This window comes from Drosophila simulans, chromosome 3L (genome assembly GCF_016746395.2).
Source record: "Drosophila simulans strain w501 chromosome 3L, Prin_Dsim_3.1, whole genome shotgun sequence".
NCBI classification, from domain to species: domain Eukaryota; kingdom Metazoa; phylum Arthropoda; class Insecta; order Diptera; family Drosophilidae; genus Drosophila; species Drosophila simulans.
Genome location: NC_052522.2, coordinates 19,351,520 through 19,371,663, shown reverse-complemented (window position 1 = coordinate 19,371,663; position 20,144 = coordinate 19,351,520). Strand labels below are relative to the sequence as shown.

Sequence of the window (20,144 nt, the reverse complement as noted above, 5' to 3'; positions counted from 1 at the left end):
CTGTTACACCCATCCCCTCCCTCACTCCCCCCTCCCCCCCCCCCCCCCCCCCTTTGCTCTCAACCCGCGCTAATTGCACTCATTATTATTGGGTGTAATATTAATTTCAAGGGTGGCAGACACACAACCCTTTGAAAGTCACGAGTCATCAGCAACTTCATCCTCGGCTGTTTGGCCGGCTGTTTGCATTTGGTTTTTATGTGAATACTTTCAATTTGCCGCACCACATAAAACGCCACGCAGATCCTTTGCCAACAACTGTTGTTTATCTCCAATGTTTGACGACTAATAGTGAGGCAATTTGGCGCTAGGATAGCGAGAAACAGCCTTGTAAACAAATTCAAAGGTCGCTTGTATCAATTTAATAAACAATTTAATAAGATAAACCCTATCTGCACAACAAACATTTGGTATGTCACTTTGAAGTTGAACAAGATAAATCCAAATGAGTTTTTAATCAATAAGCTTTAACTTTATTATAAAATAGAGTTTTATATATTGTTGCTGTTACTTCTAAAAAACCTTGATCCTTGAAAAAACTATAAAGTTAGCTTATACACTCTTTCCCATTCAATTTAATATGTTGAACCTTTAAAAACGCTTAATCCTGTGAAGAAATCTTGACTGTAGCACAAACCGTGTGTTTCCTTAACCCTTTACACCCAACTTAACCCCTTGATAGTCAACTGCTGCTGCCGTTGAACTTTTGACCACCAATTAATCAAAGAAAATTTGTACAAATTCATTCTGGCAACATATGGAGCCATCGCAGACTGCTTTTTGTTTGGATACATGTGGGTGCAATGCATCAGTATCCAAACACCCACCCACATCACTCCCCCTCCCCCCTCACAGCCTAATTTCAACATGAATAATTCGCATTTAATTAGGTTTTTACGCAATTCCGAAATCTGTTTGTTTCGGAGCCGCAGCAAACACACACGCACTGCAAACTTTCCACGCCAAGGGTTGTGTGTGTGGGTGTGGGTGGAAAATCGAAAACCAGGACTGTGGCCAGCTATTATAAATAATTTTGTATAATTAGACACACTTGCCGTCCGGCGATTTGACATATGAGATCGGAGGGGGGAGGGTGGCGGACCAACGTCAACAGCTCCATGTCGAATTTGGAACGAAAGGACTTTAAGGACGACCCCCATCGAGGGGGCTTATCTTGTTGGCGATGGGCAAATCCTTTGGCTGACTTTTGCCACTTTGGCCACTTTGGCTGCTGCTGGGCTTAGGCCAAAGGCAAACACAATGGCCTTTATCTGGTAAATTAGCCACAGAGTGTCATAAATTTTCCAATGACAGCGAGCCATTGCCTTACTTTCCCCCGCTGCACCGCAAAACTATTGGCAAGTTATTTTAATTCACTAAGCCAATTAGTGGCCACAACCGTCCTTTCTTGCTCGGTTCATTTGCGGTCCACTCGGAAGATGGCACTCGGAGCACATCCTGGAGCTCGGACTGGGCTGGAATGTCATCAGGAGCACGTGTGCATAAATAAAAAGTTTGCGAGGAAAAAAGTTCATCAAGCGCCGAGCGACCAACACTAAACGTGTCAAAAACTTATATAATATAGTCTCGCCCCGCGTCACCATATAGCATATTTGGATCCATAAATCCCGGCCAGATTCCTTCGGCTCGAAAGACAAAGGCTGTTGGCATAGGCAAAGTTTAAATTACTTCGCAGGCTGTGACGCCGCAGAGGCACTGCCTCCCCAACTCCGGGCCACATGTGTTTCGCATGAGTAATGCTAGTTGCGAACTAAAATTAAGATGATGCATGTGGCACGCCCACGCCCAGCAGGGAAGGACTCGTCACCAGGACGGACAGTGCTTAAGCTTGCCCAGAAACTTGGACAGACATGCAAGACTCCTTTTGGGTTTCAATATCTTTTAGAGATACTAATTATGTGTTTGTAAAACTATTATAGTAGCTAGATATATTTTAAAAATTAGTAAATAAAAAGGTGGAACAGCAAGAAATTCTTATACGTGATATATAGTACTATTATCATAATTATTTTCATATCATATCGAAGCAACATGTCTCCCATCTCGAACAACTTTAATGGCATTTTCCCATCCCCTTTCGGGCACCCAGAATCCCCCACAGCTTGCTAACGGCCCATTGTCGCTGGAGTGACCACAACAAATTGAGCTTATCATTGACGGATTAACACTAAACACACCCACATGCACGAGGATTCGGGCAGACGCCAAAGGATGTCCGATGTCCACTTGTTTTTCCCCTTTTGGCCAGGGAAAGTTCGCACAGATGAGACATAAATCTGCCACACGTAGCCGGCTCAGAGGTTGACTAAAGCGCAAAATTAGCGACGTCGGGAAAAGCATATTGATGAAGCGTTAAGACCACATCACTGCAGATGACCCAAGCCATCCGACTGAGCGGAGGGGGAGGAGTGGAGTGGTGAGGGGCTCAGGGTTGCAGGCGGGGGGTGTGGCACTGCTGGGTCGCAGGTCATGGAAAGTGGAAAATCAATGCCGACGACAAAAACATGACAAGTTGATCCCTTTAAGCCGCAAGTTATGCCAGCCACGCACATCAGTCGGGCTCACACTGAAAGAAAATATTGTAGCTATATATATATATTATATAATAGATTTTTATAAAACTATCACCATCATGCTTTTGGTAATGAAAGGATGACGTAGATTAGAATATTTAAACTTAAAGTTACTTATTTTGTAGAAATATGTTTTTGAATTAACTTTTTTTTTCAGTAACAGTAAGGACGAGAATTTGATAAATGGTATATATATTTATATAATTTATAAGTATATATCATATATAAATTATTATTCGTACCAAAATAACCCTTTTGTAAATAGATATTTACCACAGTAGCACCCCACAAGTTTGAGTTTTAAACTTTTCTCTGAGTGCACGCATTTTTATGAGGGATGTAAGGGGTGTGGGGTGGGCGAAGTTGACTTTGTTGTTGCTGCGCTGCGTTTTTCTGTCACTTTGCGCAAATGTGTCCTTGCAAATCCTGTTAAAATTGCATTTGGAACATGTCAACATTGCGACTGTGTGCTGCCGAAACCGCAAAAAAAGAACACCCGACGCCCAATCCCAAAAAAGCCAAACCAAAGGCCCCTCCCCTCCCTGCCCATCCCGTGGCTATGCTTTTTTACGATTTCGCTTTGTTTCGTTCTATTTTTCCGTACATTTATTTCGCTTGTAATTCATTTCCATTCATATTTACATGCAAAAGTGCGAAGTATTGGTACATTTTCCTGCTCTTTTGCCAGCGCATTTGTCTGGGATTTGCGGGGGATTGCTTTTGGGTTCTGTTTTTCCTTCTATAACTTTTTTACGATAGACGCATCTGTGTTTTTTATTTTTTGTTCTATCTCTACTGGTACTTTTGCGGGGGTTCGTTCGAGATTCGAGGGATTGGTTGTGGCACATTTGACAGCCGAACGGTTTTGGCACTTGTTCTGCGGTTTCAATTAATTCGGAGGCGTTGCCCGGATTTTCCTGCGGTTTTCCTCGGCACAGGCAGGTGTGAAGGATGAGATAGCGATGGGAATTATGTACTTTGGGGATGTTTTCGAGACAGGATTAGCTTCTCGTATGGTCGATAAATCACGGAAGCCGAACTTATAGGAAAGTATTTCAAAAGCAATTAATATGCAAAGTAGTGTTGCACAGTAGGCAGTAATTCAATGTCATATAAAGATATGTTGTCATTGGTGTTAGGAACAAGTATCAAAAAGGTGACATGAGAAGTTTTCCTAATATGATATTGACAATACAATGTTTGCTGAAAGGTCAAGTGATTATAGTACTAAGATATGGATTTTGGCCAAAATATAATATTAATTTGACGGTGCTAACGCATACCACACACATACATAACACATGCATCAAAAAGTATCAGTTAAAGAATCAAATTTTTGTTAAATAGGTCGTATTAGTATAAACGCAAAATAAAAGCATAATATGTATATAAGCTCATCTGTTAATAAACGATTCAATCGACAATCTTTTCCGCTTTAATCGGGTACTATTTAGTCTCGAATTGTTACCAATTACAGATATATATCCATTCCCTCCCAGTATTGTATCTTTTTTTCGGCGCGTCCCCTAGGCAAACTGAATTATGAGAAATTGTTTGGCGAAATAAAAAAGCAAGATTATTAAAGAACTGAGCAGAGCAGAGCCAAAGTTGCGGCAGCTGCTCGACCACTACATAAATTAGTTGTCAGGCCAAGTTGCACAAAGTACATACCCATACCCATTCCCACATAGGAGATGCTGCGGATGAGGAGGTGGCCAGGACGGAGGACAGTTGGTTATATATAGAGCCGCGCCCACACGCCCGAAAGATAAGAAGAAAGAAATCGGACCGAAGACAAGTATTTAATTTTGTAGCTGGCAAGCTGACAAACTGACAAGCAGAAGAAGAATAAGATATGGTGGGGGCTGAAATAAGTGAAGGCAATCTGCAGAGTGAAGGCAGCACATAAATAAAATGAAAAATCTACTGCCAACCCGAAATGCAGTACAAGTCCTGTACATGGCACTCGCCCTGCGATTTCGCCAGTTACCAGTTACCAGTCACCAGTTCCCAGTTGCTAGTTACCAGTCAGCAGTCGAAGGAAGACTTAGTTACCTCCGGGAGCAGCAGGATGAGTTGGGGGACATTGGGACAGCGGGACACCACTCTATGTACAAGAAATAGACACATAATGTAGGCTACCTCCAACGTCGGCGCATGCGCCCCGAACTCCCGGACTTCCCTCCTAGTTGTCTCACTCTGGCACTCCCAATCCCAATATCCCAATGACTCGGGGACTCCTTCCCTGCTTTCCACGTAGGGCTCTTCCGAGGATTCCCCAAACAGAGAACAATGTGGCCCTAAAGTGATTATATTTCTTGAATATGCATTTCATCTTTTAAAACTGTTTTTTAAGGATTTGAAAATAAAAGTATTGCTTATTGATATGATATGATACAGTATTTTCCTTAACTATTTTGCTCAGTGCACTACAGATCTCTCGCTCCCACTTCCACTCAGCACTCCCTCTCACTCCTCCCACTCAACGCGCTCGGCAGTATCGCGCACTCCCTCCCACCGACAGGGATGGCTAATAAACCGAGAGGCGGCAGGCTGATGGAAATTATAAAGTGCAGGCTCGTCTGTTCGCACAGGAATTTTTAAAATGTAAATTTAATGAGCAAAAAATTAGAAGAAATCTCCGCGAGCCGATCCCCCGACCCAAAGATGGTAAAGAGAAAATTTACTAGCCACCAATTAAAGGAGCGGGGAGCGTCTGGTGTCAACTGGCTCGCTTTGACGGACAGGGCCCCATAAACATGTCAGAAAGGCTTGCGCATTTTTTATCCGCATCTTCAGCACCTCCGCGAGGTGCTTCTCCCTACCGATCCGAGTAAATTGCAGGGAAAATACTTTATTTAGTTAGTCCGGCGTATTGGAAATCACAGCGCAACACACACAGGGCAACGAGCTGCCAATAAAAAGTTGCGCGCAGAATGGTTAAGCTTTTTATGCTGTTCCCAACACTAAACACAGTGGTTGCTGGAGGTTGTCTCCTCTGGCGTTGTTTTAATACTGCTATAGTTGTAGCTTCTTGTTTGCAGTAATATTGTGTGACAACTATTTCTGCTTGTAGCTACTTTGTTGGCCAGTTGACAGTGGAGCAAGTGCTGAAAATCAATAGGTTCTGGCAGCTTACTGAAGTTTTGAAGTCCATCTTCAAAATTATTCAATAATTGCTGATTACTATAAGCAAAAGATAAGCTTAAACAAAGACGAATTATTATTACATTTTGGGTCCCAATTACACAAGCAATAAAGTCTTATAAAACTTTAAACTCCAGCTACTACACAAATATGCATATTTATAATATATTCCTAACAATGTTTTAACGTTGTGCAATTGGCTTGCTTTCTTTTAGCCAGAAGAGCCGTCGCGGCCTATTAAATTCCAATTTTCTTGACACCCTGCTTCCGAAATATTTTCGCCACTTCGCGCCCAATAAATACCACAGTAATGCGCTATATTAAGTGGACAGTGTGCAAAAACCCAGCTGCAGGGGCAGAAAAAAGGAAAGAGACTACTTCCAAGATACTTTTGTCCGGGACAGTGTCCGACAAACAACAACAAAATGCCAAAGCCAAAAGTAAAAATGTTTCCCATACGGTTTATTTACACAAAATGTCAGAAGTTTACGTCCGAGGGAGGGGAGCTGATCGAGGGGGAAAATGGTTGAGGGGGCGGGGAAATCCGGGGAGTGCCAGTACCAGTGCCAGTACCAGTTCGAGTGCGAGTACCAGGTGCTGGCAGACAAACAGGCGTACAATGGCCAACGGATGGACAAACGCAACCATTTTGGAATAATAATGCAGCGGCAAAAACAAACTGTGCGCCCAAGGAGGTGAGAACATAATGTAAAGACACTGCCGCAGTGGGAGTGGGCGTGCGCGAGAGCGGGACGGCGAGAGTGCAGGCAAACCGGTTGTGGCCGCTGGCCAATCAGAGGTCGCGAGGCGTTACGCGGCGACGGCGACGCCGACTGCGCAGCGGCGAGGCTGGAGAAGAGGAAGCACACGGGCCAACTAACGGCAACTGGTTTCCATTTGGCCTCAGTTGGATTTCTGCAGCGCGTACGTGCGGGTGTCCTGTGTCGAGCGAGCGAGAGAGTTTTAGTGAGAAGGAGAGCGAGTGAGCTGTCAGCTGATCCGAGCTTTACCGTTTTACCGACGCGCAAATACAATTCCCAACCGATTATTACCGATACCGAGTGATCTTTGCATGTGCCAACACTGAAACACAAGCGAAAGTGAGGTTATGAGTGCCCCCTAGTGCCAAATTAGTCTAAACCAAAACCAAAACAAAACAAAAACGAGCTGCAGATGGAAAGCAACGCATTTGGCAGCAGCCATTTGCCGTCCCAAGCGCTCGTTGTCCTCTCGGAAGCCGCTTCCGGTCTGCACGAGGCTCTACGTGGACAACGTCCGTTTCCATCGAGAGTAAGTAGAGCCCAGAAACTCAGCTTCAGCCCAAACCATCCGGACAGCCGCTGATTGGAATCGCCCAGCCGATCGATTCTGATCGGACGGAGAGGGGACATATTTATGACAAATCATAAAGACTGGGGGCCGGTAGCCGAAATGCCGAAAGATGCCATAAATCAGCACACCGCTAGCGAGGCAAAGGAATCGCGAAACGGCGGCCAAGAAAGCCCACAGCAAGCAAAACAATGCTGCATTGTAAAACAACAAATCCAACCAGAAGTTCCAAGTGAACTTCCAGTTGGAGATGCGACTAGGGATGACAGCGTGATTGCCGATCATGCACTCAATTAAGGATCCATTATGGAGAGAGAAAGTGAGGAGAAAGCTGTGAGCGCTCGTTTAAGTGCAGTGTATAGTGTGAGCTACTAAATTTAGATGGAGCATAGCTTAAAATGGAGTTGTTATAAGAAAAATGTACAAAAAGGAAGCCAGTAGTCTTGTTCAATATTATAGATCTCATCATGTTAATTTACAAAAATGATACAACTACATCGCAATATATAATATTTTAAATTTTCGATTTCTGGACCCTAAATTAAAGTTAGTTTGAATAAACTTCCATTGAGAGAATATATGTAGGTGTTTTTATATCGTTCCTACTTAAAGCAAAGGTAAAAGCTTTATGGGTACACTTCTAAATAGTTAATGTCCAATTTTTCCATCCTCTGATACCAACTTGTGATGTTTCCTATATCCCACAAGAACTACCCGATCACGGTCGCATTTCCAATGCGGCAGTCAGTCAAGAGGCAGATTCAGAGAGTTCGTCGTCGCATTCCGATCGGCGAATGCGTTTCCAAACGCCCCATTGTGTGTAGATTTTTGCGACGAACAGATTTATGATAGCTTCAATTCCGAACTGCGAGTCGGGCCTGATGGAAGTGGAAGTGGAAGCGGGCCGCAGTTAACTACTGGCCCGATTCCGATCCCAATCCCAATCCCGATCACACAGAGCAGACCCATTTGATTTGGCTGGAAGTCGATTCCCGGCCAGCTTCTGCTCATTCTCCTGCCTGTCATCATTGTAAACATGAGCAATGATCTTGACGCTGATGCTACAAATGATGAAGAACTCGGCCGCTGATGATGTTCGAACAGTCCGCTTGGCGAAACTGGTTATTCCGAGCGGACCAGCAATCCGAATAGAAACGTATGTATCTCTGCCCTGCATAGCATTGAGTAGCGTTAAGATATGTTAAACATGACAACAATATGTCCTCGGCGTTCAGATGCGAGTTGGGTTGTGAGGAAACGATTTTCGCCACGGAAGACAGTGGAAAAGCAGGGATATCGCTTAGAAAGAGCAAGTATTTACCTTGCTTTTGAGGAATTCTCATCGTGAAACAGGGTTTATATTGATACCTACCTATCAAGTTTTAACCGCGTCAATGTCACTTAAATATTCTTAATAAAGAATCATTATAAAATGCAATACCAGCTGTAGGTTTAAAGTTTAAGCACATATTGCAATTAAAGTGGACAGCTTTAAATGTGTAAAATACAACTTAAGGAAGAACAGGAAGTAAATTATTTTTCAATATCTCTAAAGAACTTTTAGCCTACATATACCTATGATAGCTTTCTCAGTATTAGTTGCTTGTGCTTTCTTGGCCATTTCTTCTTCAAATGATAATTCCTTCTAAGGCCACTGCACAAGTCGCTTATCTAGCATAATTTATGAAACCGATTACAATCGGGCATGGCAGGCAGACAATAAAAATTAATAAAAACAAGCCGAGCGAGCATATTAAAAGCAATGTCAAATGGTTTAATATGGGCCTGCTTCCAGTGGACCTGCCTCCTCCACTTCTCCATTCCGCTTGCCCACGGATCTTCAACCACCGACCAGTTTGTTTGGGTGGGTGAAGGGCAAGAAGGAAAAGAAACCCACCAGGCACCATAACAATTCTGTAACCACGACGGCAGCAGGAACAACAAAAGGTAAACAGACTGACCCCTTCGGAAAATGGCAGTGAAGTTGGGGTGGCCAGAGTTATGGCACCGAGGCGGGCCAACATATGAAAAATAATTCATTTTTTTGCCACTTATTGCCACAAAGTATGAGTAGTTGAGTTGTGTGCATATGCGAGTGTGTGTCTGTATCTATATCTTTGTGTGTGTGTGTGTGATTGAGCCTAATTTAATTTATGGCAATTTATCAGGAAGGCAGCTAGGAACCAAGCAGCGAAATGCGGAGGCAGCGAGGCGTTTAACCAGCAGTACTTACAACCAAAGGGAGTATTATGTCCAAATGGTCAGTGATAGTTGGCCAAGAGAATTCCAACAGGGGGAAGAGATAGGACGAGGTGCAGAAGTGGAAGATATCATGTTCCTTACAGGAGTTTCTTGTTTCAAGTGTACATATGTACAAATACATGAATTAAGAAAAATATCAATTGGACGTAGAATTTGCAAGCGTTGAAGTCGTTTTACATAATAGAAAGTTTTGAAGTTAGAAAAGGTGTTGTTTGCAGTTGGTCACAATAACTTAATTTCATCACCAGGCTAATTAATAGCAGGACTGTTTTATTTTTGGATTAATCATTTAATTTGATGGTTAAATCGGAATAATCTTCATACATAAATAGGCTATGCACATCTCCAAACTCGTTGTCAACTTAAAATCATTTCAGATTATTACGTATACGCTTAAATTGTGATGATATAATTAAACTAAACAAAAGCATTGCACTTTCTTGGCTTATTTATCATTTAGCTGGATTGTCTGTGAACTGAGACATCAATCAAAAACTGTATTTAAATTTAAAAGTATTAGATTAAAGTAACATAATAAGAAAATACAACTATCACTGCTCTCACCAGACTTAAAAGTCGCCCAGAGGTATGCTACGCAATTCACTGGCATCGCAATTTTCTGCTCCTTGAATTCCTTAGCTTTGGGCCACGGAAAAGGCCAAAGTCGAACAGGTTGAGGCCAGCCATAAACATTTAGTTTGCGAAAATTGCCAATTGCTAAGCGTTTTTAGCATCGCCAGCCGCTCTCTTCGGTTCGATTTGAGCCTCGTTTACTCCGTGTTAGTGCCACAAATTGAGATTTATTTGCGGAGCGGCGTGGAGGCCAAGTTGCTTGCTTTGCTCTTCTGGGCCGTCTGCTGTCGCTTTCCGTGTTTTATGGCCAAGTTAAGCGAAATTGGCAATTGTATGTGGACAATTGCTATTTGCCACTCGTTATCGTGTTGTTGTAATTAAGCTGTTATTGTTGTTGCTGGTATGTTATGTGATGCAGCTGAGAGTTGCACCGAGCAAGTGCGTCCCCTTCGCGGGGCGAGTGGCAAACAACGCCAATAACTCAAGTGCTAAGGGCAAACAGAACGAATTTATGCAAATCTGGTCGCAGTCATCATCCCCCTCGCCGGATAAGGAATGCTACAATTTGGGATAACAAATCACCCGCCCGGCGCTAATAGAAAAGCAAACAAAGCGGGAGTAGAACCAAACTTCCCACTCCAGCCAAGGGACAAAAAAGGAGCACCTGCTCCTGCACTGGAAAAAATCGTATGATACTTTTGTATTCACCTCTATGGTGAATGTCTTTCAAATCTGAATTGCAGACATCCAAGGTGTTTAGTAAACTGAGAATTTCAACATTTTAGATCTTGTTTCTCAACTCTTAACTATTTTAGTGCCTTTGTCTAAAGTGAATCCAACTTTGAAATATACGATAGATACTTTTAAGACATTAGAACATTTAAACTTTCAGTGCACTATCCAAATTGGTTAATCGAAAGCATTTCCCTGTGCATGGCATTTATTGCACTGATTAACGGGCATAAATCAATCGGTGAAAGTCACGCTGAAAATCCTCCAACCCGGATTGCATTAAAAAGTCCTTAGGAATGGGAGTGCCAAGTGGCTGACCACTTCTGTTGGGGTTTTCGATTCCAAACCGGGGAAGGGTACCCCAAACAGCTGTGGACCAATGTCCACAGACTTAGACAAAGTGCAACTCATGCGGTTGCAATACCCCAATCTCCTCCTGCTCCCACTGACTTGCAACATTCGAGGCTAATGAAGAGGGGGATGATGTGCCTGGTGATTATTCAGATCCGATGTGGCAACATATGCGTCCAAATGAAGGTGCTAATAATCCCCAATTTATTGGACTCGCCTTGGATGCAGCGTGTGACCAGGATTACGATGGAAATTAACGCGGACATGGGACCAGATTAATCAACTGTAATTAATGAGATTGATTGTACTGTAAAAATAACTTAAATTTAACTATAATCCATGGTGATTGTTTAGTTTATCAAGAAGCACATAAGCTTAGAACTATAACCAGTTAAATATATCCGCTATGTATAATTTTTAGATTGGATTTTACATGGAATAACCAACAGTTTCCTGCGATAACATTTGTCCCATAATTTGCTCGCACTTTTCGCCCGAAAAATACTCGCTGGCAGACAAATTTGTATGTAAATTTTGCTGTTCCCAAGTTTTCATGGCTGAGGGGTCGTTGGAGTGACGGTGGTGTGAGTGAGGGTTAATACTTGTCACACATGTCGCCGCTTATGTTCTACTCGTATCTTCGTATCTTGTCTGTGCGGCAATCGCCGCTTAGCGCGCTCGTCAGCCTCAATTTGTTGGGAACGCTGTCTGGTGAGTCCTGTGGGTTATCTGCCCCAGTCCACGGACTGCGACAGCGGACTCACCCTGCCCACTTCACCCATATCATTTACCATAGTCCTTGTGTGAGTTTTGGATCGGAGAAAGTTGGGGGGCGGGGGCCAAAGCGTTTTTCTCGTTATTTCACACCCCATTGGAAGTGAGCTATCCGCCACTTTCCCTCGATATTGACACAGTTTATGGCAATGTTCGATATCGTAATTCTAAAATCTCTCAATTTAACATTTATTCGTCGTAAATTAAACATTTTTGTGCACAATTTGTATCGATGCAAATCGACGCCGCCCTTCGAAGCTTTTTCCATCTTTTCTCCCGGGGAATGGGATTAGGTAGCGCAGTTTTCCTGCTTATCCAAACCTTTCCAAGCCTTGGCATATGTTACCCACATCCGTGTTTGCGCCTCCACCTTCCATAATTGGCTAATTTTAACGCCAAGTCATGTAGCTGCCATAATTTGTTGCGCGTTCCGATGCACAGACTCGAGTAATGCGCATATTTAACGCTTAAATTATACGCTTACTTAACTTTTAAAAACTCTGGGCTTAGATGCTTACTAAGTATGCTTTCATGCATTTTCAGTGGCATTTACATAAGTTCATTCTTATTTGTGGATAAATAGGACATAAGTGTAGAGAAGAGAAGGTAGGATAAAATATTTGGAGGATTCTTTAAAGGCACTCACATGGTATAGCAACTACTAGTACTATTTTTAAATTACGAAACGATTCCACCATCTTGATATATTGTAGTTTTGGGCGTCAGCTTTACTATAAAATTCCACCTTGATTGAAGAAATCGATTTGTTGGTTAACAATAGTATTAAACGTACTGAAATAAGTACGAAAATTCTTAAAGTTCCCAGCAGAATTGAAGTTTGGCTATCTTCTCTCCCACAAAGAAGTATCTATACATTTTTGGTGAATATTTTGTTGGATTTGCTCCCACTAATAAACTGAATAGGTGCATCGACCTTGATATATAATGGTATCCAACGAAATCCAGTAATATAAAATGAATGTTAACTTGCTATTGCCACGATTCTACAATACTTTCCCCATTTCTCTCGCCCCAACTGTGCTTCCTAGGTAATCCCTTTCGATTTCCCCCTCTTGCAGCTACCCGACGCCAAAGATCTGCACAACATGTCACTAGTCGGCAACTACTTCAATCCGCACCTGCTGCTCAACCACGGGATGCTGGTGGCCAACGGAGCGGCGGCGGCAGCGGCGGCGGCTGGAGCGGGACCGGCCAGCTACTTTGCCAGTGACCGCTCGCCGCTGGGCAAGCCGTCGGTGCTGTCGAACTTCTCGCTGCCGTCGGCCTTCTCGCCGCCCAAGTACATCGGCATATCCCTGGATCAGGTGAGTTGGCATCGGGTTGGGATGGCTGCCAATCGGTATCCGCTGATGCGATGAGCTGATAATCGGCGCAAGATTGACACTTGTCATAATGGGATTTGCACTTCGATTTCCATCCGGCAGAATCTGTTCAATGGCAGCGAATCATTTCGCACGGATTCGGCCAGCCCCACATGCACATCGCACGAATCCATGGAGGGATCACAGGATTACGATGCCGTTGAAAAGGGTGAAAGTCCGCGCAGCAATAATTCTCAGGATCCCAGGGATTTGAGACGTAAGTAGGGTTGCTTGCACCGCATTTATTTATTTAGAAAATTTACATCCACATCGCACAAAAAAATTTGCATGTTTGCGATAAAAGGAAAAATTGGAAAGTTCGAGCCATTCGAACTCCCCTTTTTTTGCTGATAAAAATCGCCGGGCGTATTTGTTTCAATTTTACTTTTGCCGAGCAATTTTAACGCTTCAGTAGGTTAACTTTGACTGGCAGGCGTAAGGACAGCGACAGGACCTCTCATCTCCTGCACTTCAATTCGTTTTTTATTAGTTTTCTCGAGTCCAGATACTTTGCTTAAATTCTCTCTTATTTACCTGGGGGTTGTTCCAGCTTTTCCGTTTTTCCTAAATTTCCATCCCAACCTTTCCAAAAAAGTAGGCTAAATCGTCCCGTCTGCAAATGCGTTGCTAATTGGTCTAGTAAAGCTGATCGAGTTAAGCGCCTTATGACAAAAATCGGGCTGCAGCATATGAAAATGATAAATATGAATGCAAATGAACAAAACAAATGCGGGTTAAGCAGGATATGGGCTAAATGTCAGGGGCGTAGTGCCAAAAGGGTTCAATAGGGTTTCCTAAAGGTTTCAATATGTAAGCAATTCTAGGCACTTCAATTAGAAGATATTACATGTAGAACATTAAGTTGAAAACCGGAAGTTGGAACATAGAATGTTACATTTTTGCAATAAATATAACACATAAAATGTAAAATTTGTTTAATTATATTCACTTGTACCCCTTTTCCAACACCTCTGCCTAAACAGTGACAACTCTGTTTATCTTTCGGCCATTATTTGCCTTTCAACTTAAGCCGGAAAACCAGTTTTCCCTCGCCACACGAACCCACCACCCATACTCAACATGTGGATTTGTGTTTAACTTTTGGATTAGCGAGTAGTCGTGGATAGACAGGAGCGCCATAAATTAATTTCAATAAATAATACACTTTTAATTAGCTGAAGCTGCAGCTCAGGCCAGCAGCATCCATCAATGGGTTAAACTAACTGAAGTTTAGCGGCGAACAGGCCAATTTAACCCCACTGCGGGGCAGAAGTCAAGAGGGCATGCGAGGAATGAGAAGCCAGCGAAGGGTTAAGAGGAGGGGTGCATGTCGTAAGTGTTTTAAATGGCACAAGGATACAAGTATATAAGGATACAAGGATACTCGACTGGAGTGGTCCCAATGAAATGTTACATCAACCCCATTCCAGGCAACCCGACCACTTGACTACAAAGTCAAACCGACCGCACATCCTTTTTCGGCCGGCTCGTGCTCGGCACACGAAGACGTCCTCCAGTGGCGGCTAATTACTCATCCAGGACATTGCCGCAACTCTTCCGGAGGCATTGTGCAGCCACCCTCGGGATTCCATAATGTTTGCTCATTTATCGCCGGCTGGGGGACACACTTTTTCGGTTTACTCTGCGATTTGTTGGCTCAAAGGATGCGCAAGTGTTGCGAATCGCTTTGATTGCATTGTTTGCCATTGTTATGACGAGCGTTATTATTGCTATTACTTCTGCTCCGCGGTTTTTGTTCGCCGATGATGTATTATATCGAATGCACACTTGGAATTTTCATATTAATTTCCGTAATATTAATGGCAAAGTCATATTTCATCCGGCTATATATGAAACGCCCATTTCTTGGACGGGGAGGATTATGAAATAGCATCGTTGAGCACGTGTCGCAAATCGACGTGGAGTGGGTGGTCATCGAACCTGGACATATTTTCAGTTATGTCAGTCATGAGTACTATACAAAGAGTTTAAAAAGAGATGGGGCACTCCAAGAAGTTATTATGCAGATTTAGATAATCATATAAATAAATCTACTGTAAATATTTGTAATTTGATTGTGTCATACATAAAAGATATTTCATCTTTCAATAGCTTCAGTTTGAGTATAGATGCATTTACATTTTCTTATGAAATACATTCAACAAAATAGGCACAAAAATTAAATTTCGTTTAATTTTCCAAATCCTGATTTCAAAATGGAAGTTTATGAACTAGCTAAATGATAATCAGGAGTAACCCCAGCGAAAGTGAGAGATGTGGAGCACCGAACTGCCGGCTAATTTGAACCGGAGTCACGACTCGAATGTATCTCCATTTATGTTAAGCATATCCATTCGACTGCCGGTGATGGGCGCGGTTAACCGACATATTTTGTTGGGCCATAATTTAGAAGAATATAAATAAAACTGTTTTGACTGCGCCTGTTCGGAACGCACTGCGATATGTTTATTGTAATATTATTTTAATTGCCGGCCGCAGTCACGTGCAGAACGGCGGACACATTTTGTTTGCTGGGTTCGCAGCAAACAGTTTGTATTTATTGTGGTTGCCGTTGGTTTATTCATTTTTTCGCCAGTGGCTGCCGAAATACGTGGGGTCGACGTGTGTCTGACATCAGGAATCCTGCAGCGGACTCCTGCGAACCCTGATCCCCACTCGGTGGCAGCCAGATTCGCTTTAAGAATTACGAGCTCCAATTAATTTCCACCGATGTGCTGAAAAGAGGCATGAGGCAATTAGAAAATGCCTGGCAGATTTATTGGCTAGAAAAAAGTGTGGAAATTGCACTGGAAAAATCAGTAGAAGATTAATATATATTAGATTAATCTATAATAAATTTACTTATATTTTAGCTTTAATTAAAGGATTTAGAGTTTAGCTAACAATTCTAGAAATTAAGAGATGCTGCCTAATATTTCTTTGAGTGCCAACCCATACACGCTAGATTGTATTTTCCATTTCAATTGTATCAGCTCATGATTAATGATTGCGGACTTGACTGGAATTCAACGATGTCTTCTCCTCTTCCCGCCCACACAGATCTGCATAATGCGGGGAAGGGCCACCAGGCACTGGCCACCTCCTCGTCGGCGTCCAGCTCCTCGTCCTCTTCCTGCTCCACCAGCAATCCCGCCATCAGCACGGCGACCAGCAGCGTTGCCGTTTCGATGGCCAGCCACCTGGCCGCCTCCTCGCCGCACCATCACCCCCACACGCATGCCCACTCGCACCCGCATCCGCTGGCCCATCCGCACGCCCATAGCCACCACCACGTGGGCCACCATGTGGGGGCACCTCCAGTGTCAACGGCGGTGACGACGCACCACCACATGGCCCATCCCCATCCGCTGTCGCACCACCACGCCGCCCACCACGCGGCCTTGGCCAGTTTGAGCATGGCGGGTCTGCGGGCAGTTCCCGGTGGATTGAGCCTGGTCACTGGGCTGCAGGCGGCAGCTGCCGGCGGTGCTATTCCCGAGATGTGCCCCGTTTGCGGACTGAAGCTGAGCGCCGAGGAGTGGCACACCCACTTCCTCACCGAACTGGACAGGCTCTACAAGCTGAGCGCGGGATTCGAGAGGGCCAGCCTGCAGGCCACCTACATGTTTGCTCCTCCGTGTCCCGCGCAGGAGAACGCCATTCGCACCAGTCACAACCGCTGGGAGGTGGGTGTTCCTCAGGAGCTAATCTGGTGCCAATCTAACCATTCATCTTCTCGATTTCCCCAGACCTTCCAGAGAATACGTAACAATCGCCAGAACCGCCTGAGACTCAAAGTGCGAAAGCGCAAGTACGGCGAAATGTACATGATGGAGAGTCTTTACTGTAGCAGTTGTCCCATCTGCAAGAGGAAGTACGCCTTGGAGACGGGGAAGATACCTCCGGAGGTAAGTCCAATGGCCTAAAATAAATATCAGTCATAAATTAAATTTAAAGGGATAGAGTTGTTGATATTAAAATTACCTCAATGAACTCCTTTATATTTCCAGGACGATGCCAAATCGCAGGAGGAGATCGAAACGGTGGATGTGGAGAGCTGCAACGACGAAGTGCCCGACTCAGGGTCGGAGCTAGCTGCTCCGGGTTCGGGGTCATCCGGCACGGTTATGCCGCCCTCCAGTATGCACAACAGCAACTCGCAGCCGGGCAAGCTGGACGGGATTCTCTACCGGACGGGCTGTGTGCTCAGCCAGAAGGATCCGCATGCCGACGAGCAGGACGTGAGCACCAATGTGACAACGGCGAGCAGCAGTAGTTGGCCAGGCGAGGCACCAACCCAGGCACATATCAGTGGTGGGTTTTTAATATACAGATTCAAAATGAATCCAAAATCTACATTCACAATATATACTTTTTAGAATGTAGTATTAAGCTTATTTTGATCAAGGAATATTACTGATAAGAAACGGAAATTAATCAAATCCATTGATTTCAAAATCCATATCAGTCAGTACTTTAGATTCGGTTTTTTTTTTATAAGACTTATATTTATGTCCCGCAACTTACGCCAATTGCCCCGTTCCACTTAATCCGCAGTTAAAACCGTCAGCGAGCTGTCATCCACCACACACCACTACTACAACGCGGACTCCTGCGGCGTGGGCGTGAACGACACCAACAGCAGCAGCAGCACCCACAACAACGGCGGTGGCAGCAACAAGGATCTGATGATGGACACGGCCTCCTGCCAAAACGACAGCGACGAGGACGTGATTGTGGACGATGACGACACCGTGAAGCTGTCGAGCAAAATCAACTATGGCAAGATGCAGCGCCGCCAGGATGAGCAAAACGTGGGCAGCAGCAGGTGAGACGTTCGCTCCAGTCCTTCAAATAATAACAATTACTTTTTATAAACTAGCTTAAATATATTGCAAGATTATATTTATTATTTTATAATTATTATCTTATTGTTTTAATATCAGTAATGCTTACTGAAAGCCTTTAAAGCTTTCTTAAATATTTATGTAAATACATCTTAAGTTTATACAAAAATCCTTAATCCTTACTTAACAAAGGACAGTGTTGTGAAATTAATTTAAAGCTTAATCATTCAAAAGGATAATATTCCTTAAAGAAAAGATAAAGATTAAGGTCAGCTGTTTCTACATATTCTCAAGTCTTCTTTTATTTTTAATTTATAATTTCAAACGTTAGTTCACTACAGTTTCCATTGGTCATGTCCTCCGCCAAATGACTTGGATAGGATTTGTAATTATCCCAAATATGCTCACTTGCAGATCCCTCGAGAACCTGTCACCGGTGGAGGAGCGACCGCGGTCGGAGCCGCAGGTGAGCAGCACCGAGCCCGGACCCATGGACATATCGCACAACAACAACAATAATAATAACAACAACAACAATAGCAGCAGTAATAACAACAACAATCCGTCGGCGAAATACGCGGAGAGCATGGAGAACAGCCTGTCGCAGTTGTCGTCGATGGGCGTGCCGGGATTAACGCAATTGGACACAAAGGTGGGGATTAGTTCGGATTTAAAACCGGACGATGAAAACAAATGTTTCATTTGTAAGGTAATTTCTCAGTTTGCTTCAGTTTTCACTTCACCTCGATCAGCTCGATCCATGCACAATCCCCGAGAACCCCTAACTTTCGCTTTCCGCCTCCAGTAATTTCAACCAGTCAATGCACACTTAAGCCGGAAATCTCCAACTCTCCAAAATCTTCTATAATTTGCGCCCACTTTTCTTGTGTATTTCAAGACAGGCATAAAGGATCTCAACACGGATGCGTTCCTGCGCGGCCGTAACTTTTACTTCCACCAGAGCTGTGCCAACGTCATGAGCAGCTACCGGCTGAACAAGGAGCTCCTCAGCCAGGCCCAGAATCAACAGAGGGCGGCCGCCAACGGAAACGGAAATGGCAGTGGGATCGGCATGGGGGATTCGGGCGGCGCCACGGCAACGCCCCGCAGCCTTTCACCTGCCCAATCTCCGCAGCAGAGCGTCTCGCAGGCCATGGAGTGAGCGGAGGGGTGGAGTGGAAAATAGCAATCAAAGCGTGAATTTATTAAAATTAATTAACAACATATTGTATTCGAGGTAGCTAATGAAACGCGACGAGCCAGCCGAAGTGGTTAATGGGGCATCCGCAAAGTAGGCAACACCTGCCACGCCCACCAAAAAAAAAAAAAAGAAAGAGTGTGGTGGAATCCCAATGTTTTTCGCCCTGTATAAATTCTACATGTAAAATTGATTTTGTTTTCATTTCAAATGGAATTGGTTCTGTGTAAAAGAATGTTTTAGTGCAATTTTTGAGTTGCCTTCTCAACGGTCGTATTATGTAATATCAGTATGTATGTACTCGTAGTTTCCCTGAACGTGCTATAATTGTTAAATGTTTGATTGATAACGAAACAAACAATATACGATAAATGAGAATAATTATCATCTCTAAGCAAACTAGTTGTAAATTCTTAAGCCCATAAATTATTTATGAAAAATCAAATAAATACGTGAAATTATTATGGAACGACTAGGTCGATTGTAAATGAATTTAGCAAAGGTAAGTATAATCAAATATTCTTATTTCATATATAAGGGAATTAATATAACATTTAAACTAGAGAAAACGCAGTTAAATACTGTCTCGACTATCAGATACCCTTTACTCAGCTAGGGGGTGGAATTTTAAAATGATCTCGTCATAAACTGATCGGAAGCAATACTTTCTTTAATGAATGGGTATATTTTGGTGATAAACAAACACAACAATTGACAAATTCGGGACTGTGGAAGCTTTTAAGCTCTATCAATTTGGCAGTGGAAATTTTCAAGCTGATTACAATTTGCCGACAAAAGCATAAATTGAAGCGAAGTCCCCGCTCATATTCATCAAGTATCAAATGAAAATGATTTACAAGTGCAGAAAGAAATGTAAAAACTGAATTTACTTATGTACACATGTAATGAGATAAGGCAGGAGAGATGTCAGAGCGTACATACATGTATACCCCAT

The 20,144-nt window shown here is 43.4% G+C and overlaps 1 protein-coding gene across 6 annotated transcripts; it reads left to right on the top strand.

The window, feature by feature from the left end:
- Window positions 1-6,208: 6,208 nt before the first annotated feature.
- LOC6738723 (protein Teyrha-meyrha) lies at window positions 6,209-19,658 on the top strand. Of its 6 annotated transcripts, none has more exons than XM_039293289.2 (9): window positions 6,209-7,031; window positions 12,812-13,087; window positions 13,208-13,361; window positions 16,205-16,830; window positions 16,894-17,052; window positions 17,155-17,458; window positions 17,702-17,972; window positions 18,406-18,700; window positions 18,894-19,029. In XM_039293289.2, exons 1-9 carry the CDS (start codon window positions 6,915-6,917, stop codon window positions 18,897-18,899), a joined length of 2,208 nt encoding a protein of 735 aa, XP_039149223.1. In that variant the 5' UTR covers window positions 6,209-6,914; the 3' UTR covers window positions 18,900-19,029. The 6 variants fall into 6 exon arrangements, with proteins under 6 accessions (XP_039149223.1, XP_039149220.1, XP_039149224.1 ...); XM_039293286.2 differs by having other exon boundaries at window positions 6,210-7,031; window positions 18,890-19,658; XM_039293290.2 differs by having other exon boundaries at window positions 6,210-7,031; window positions 18,406-18,643; window positions 18,894-19,034.
- The last annotated feature ends 486 nt before the right edge of the window (window positions 19,659-20,144 follow it).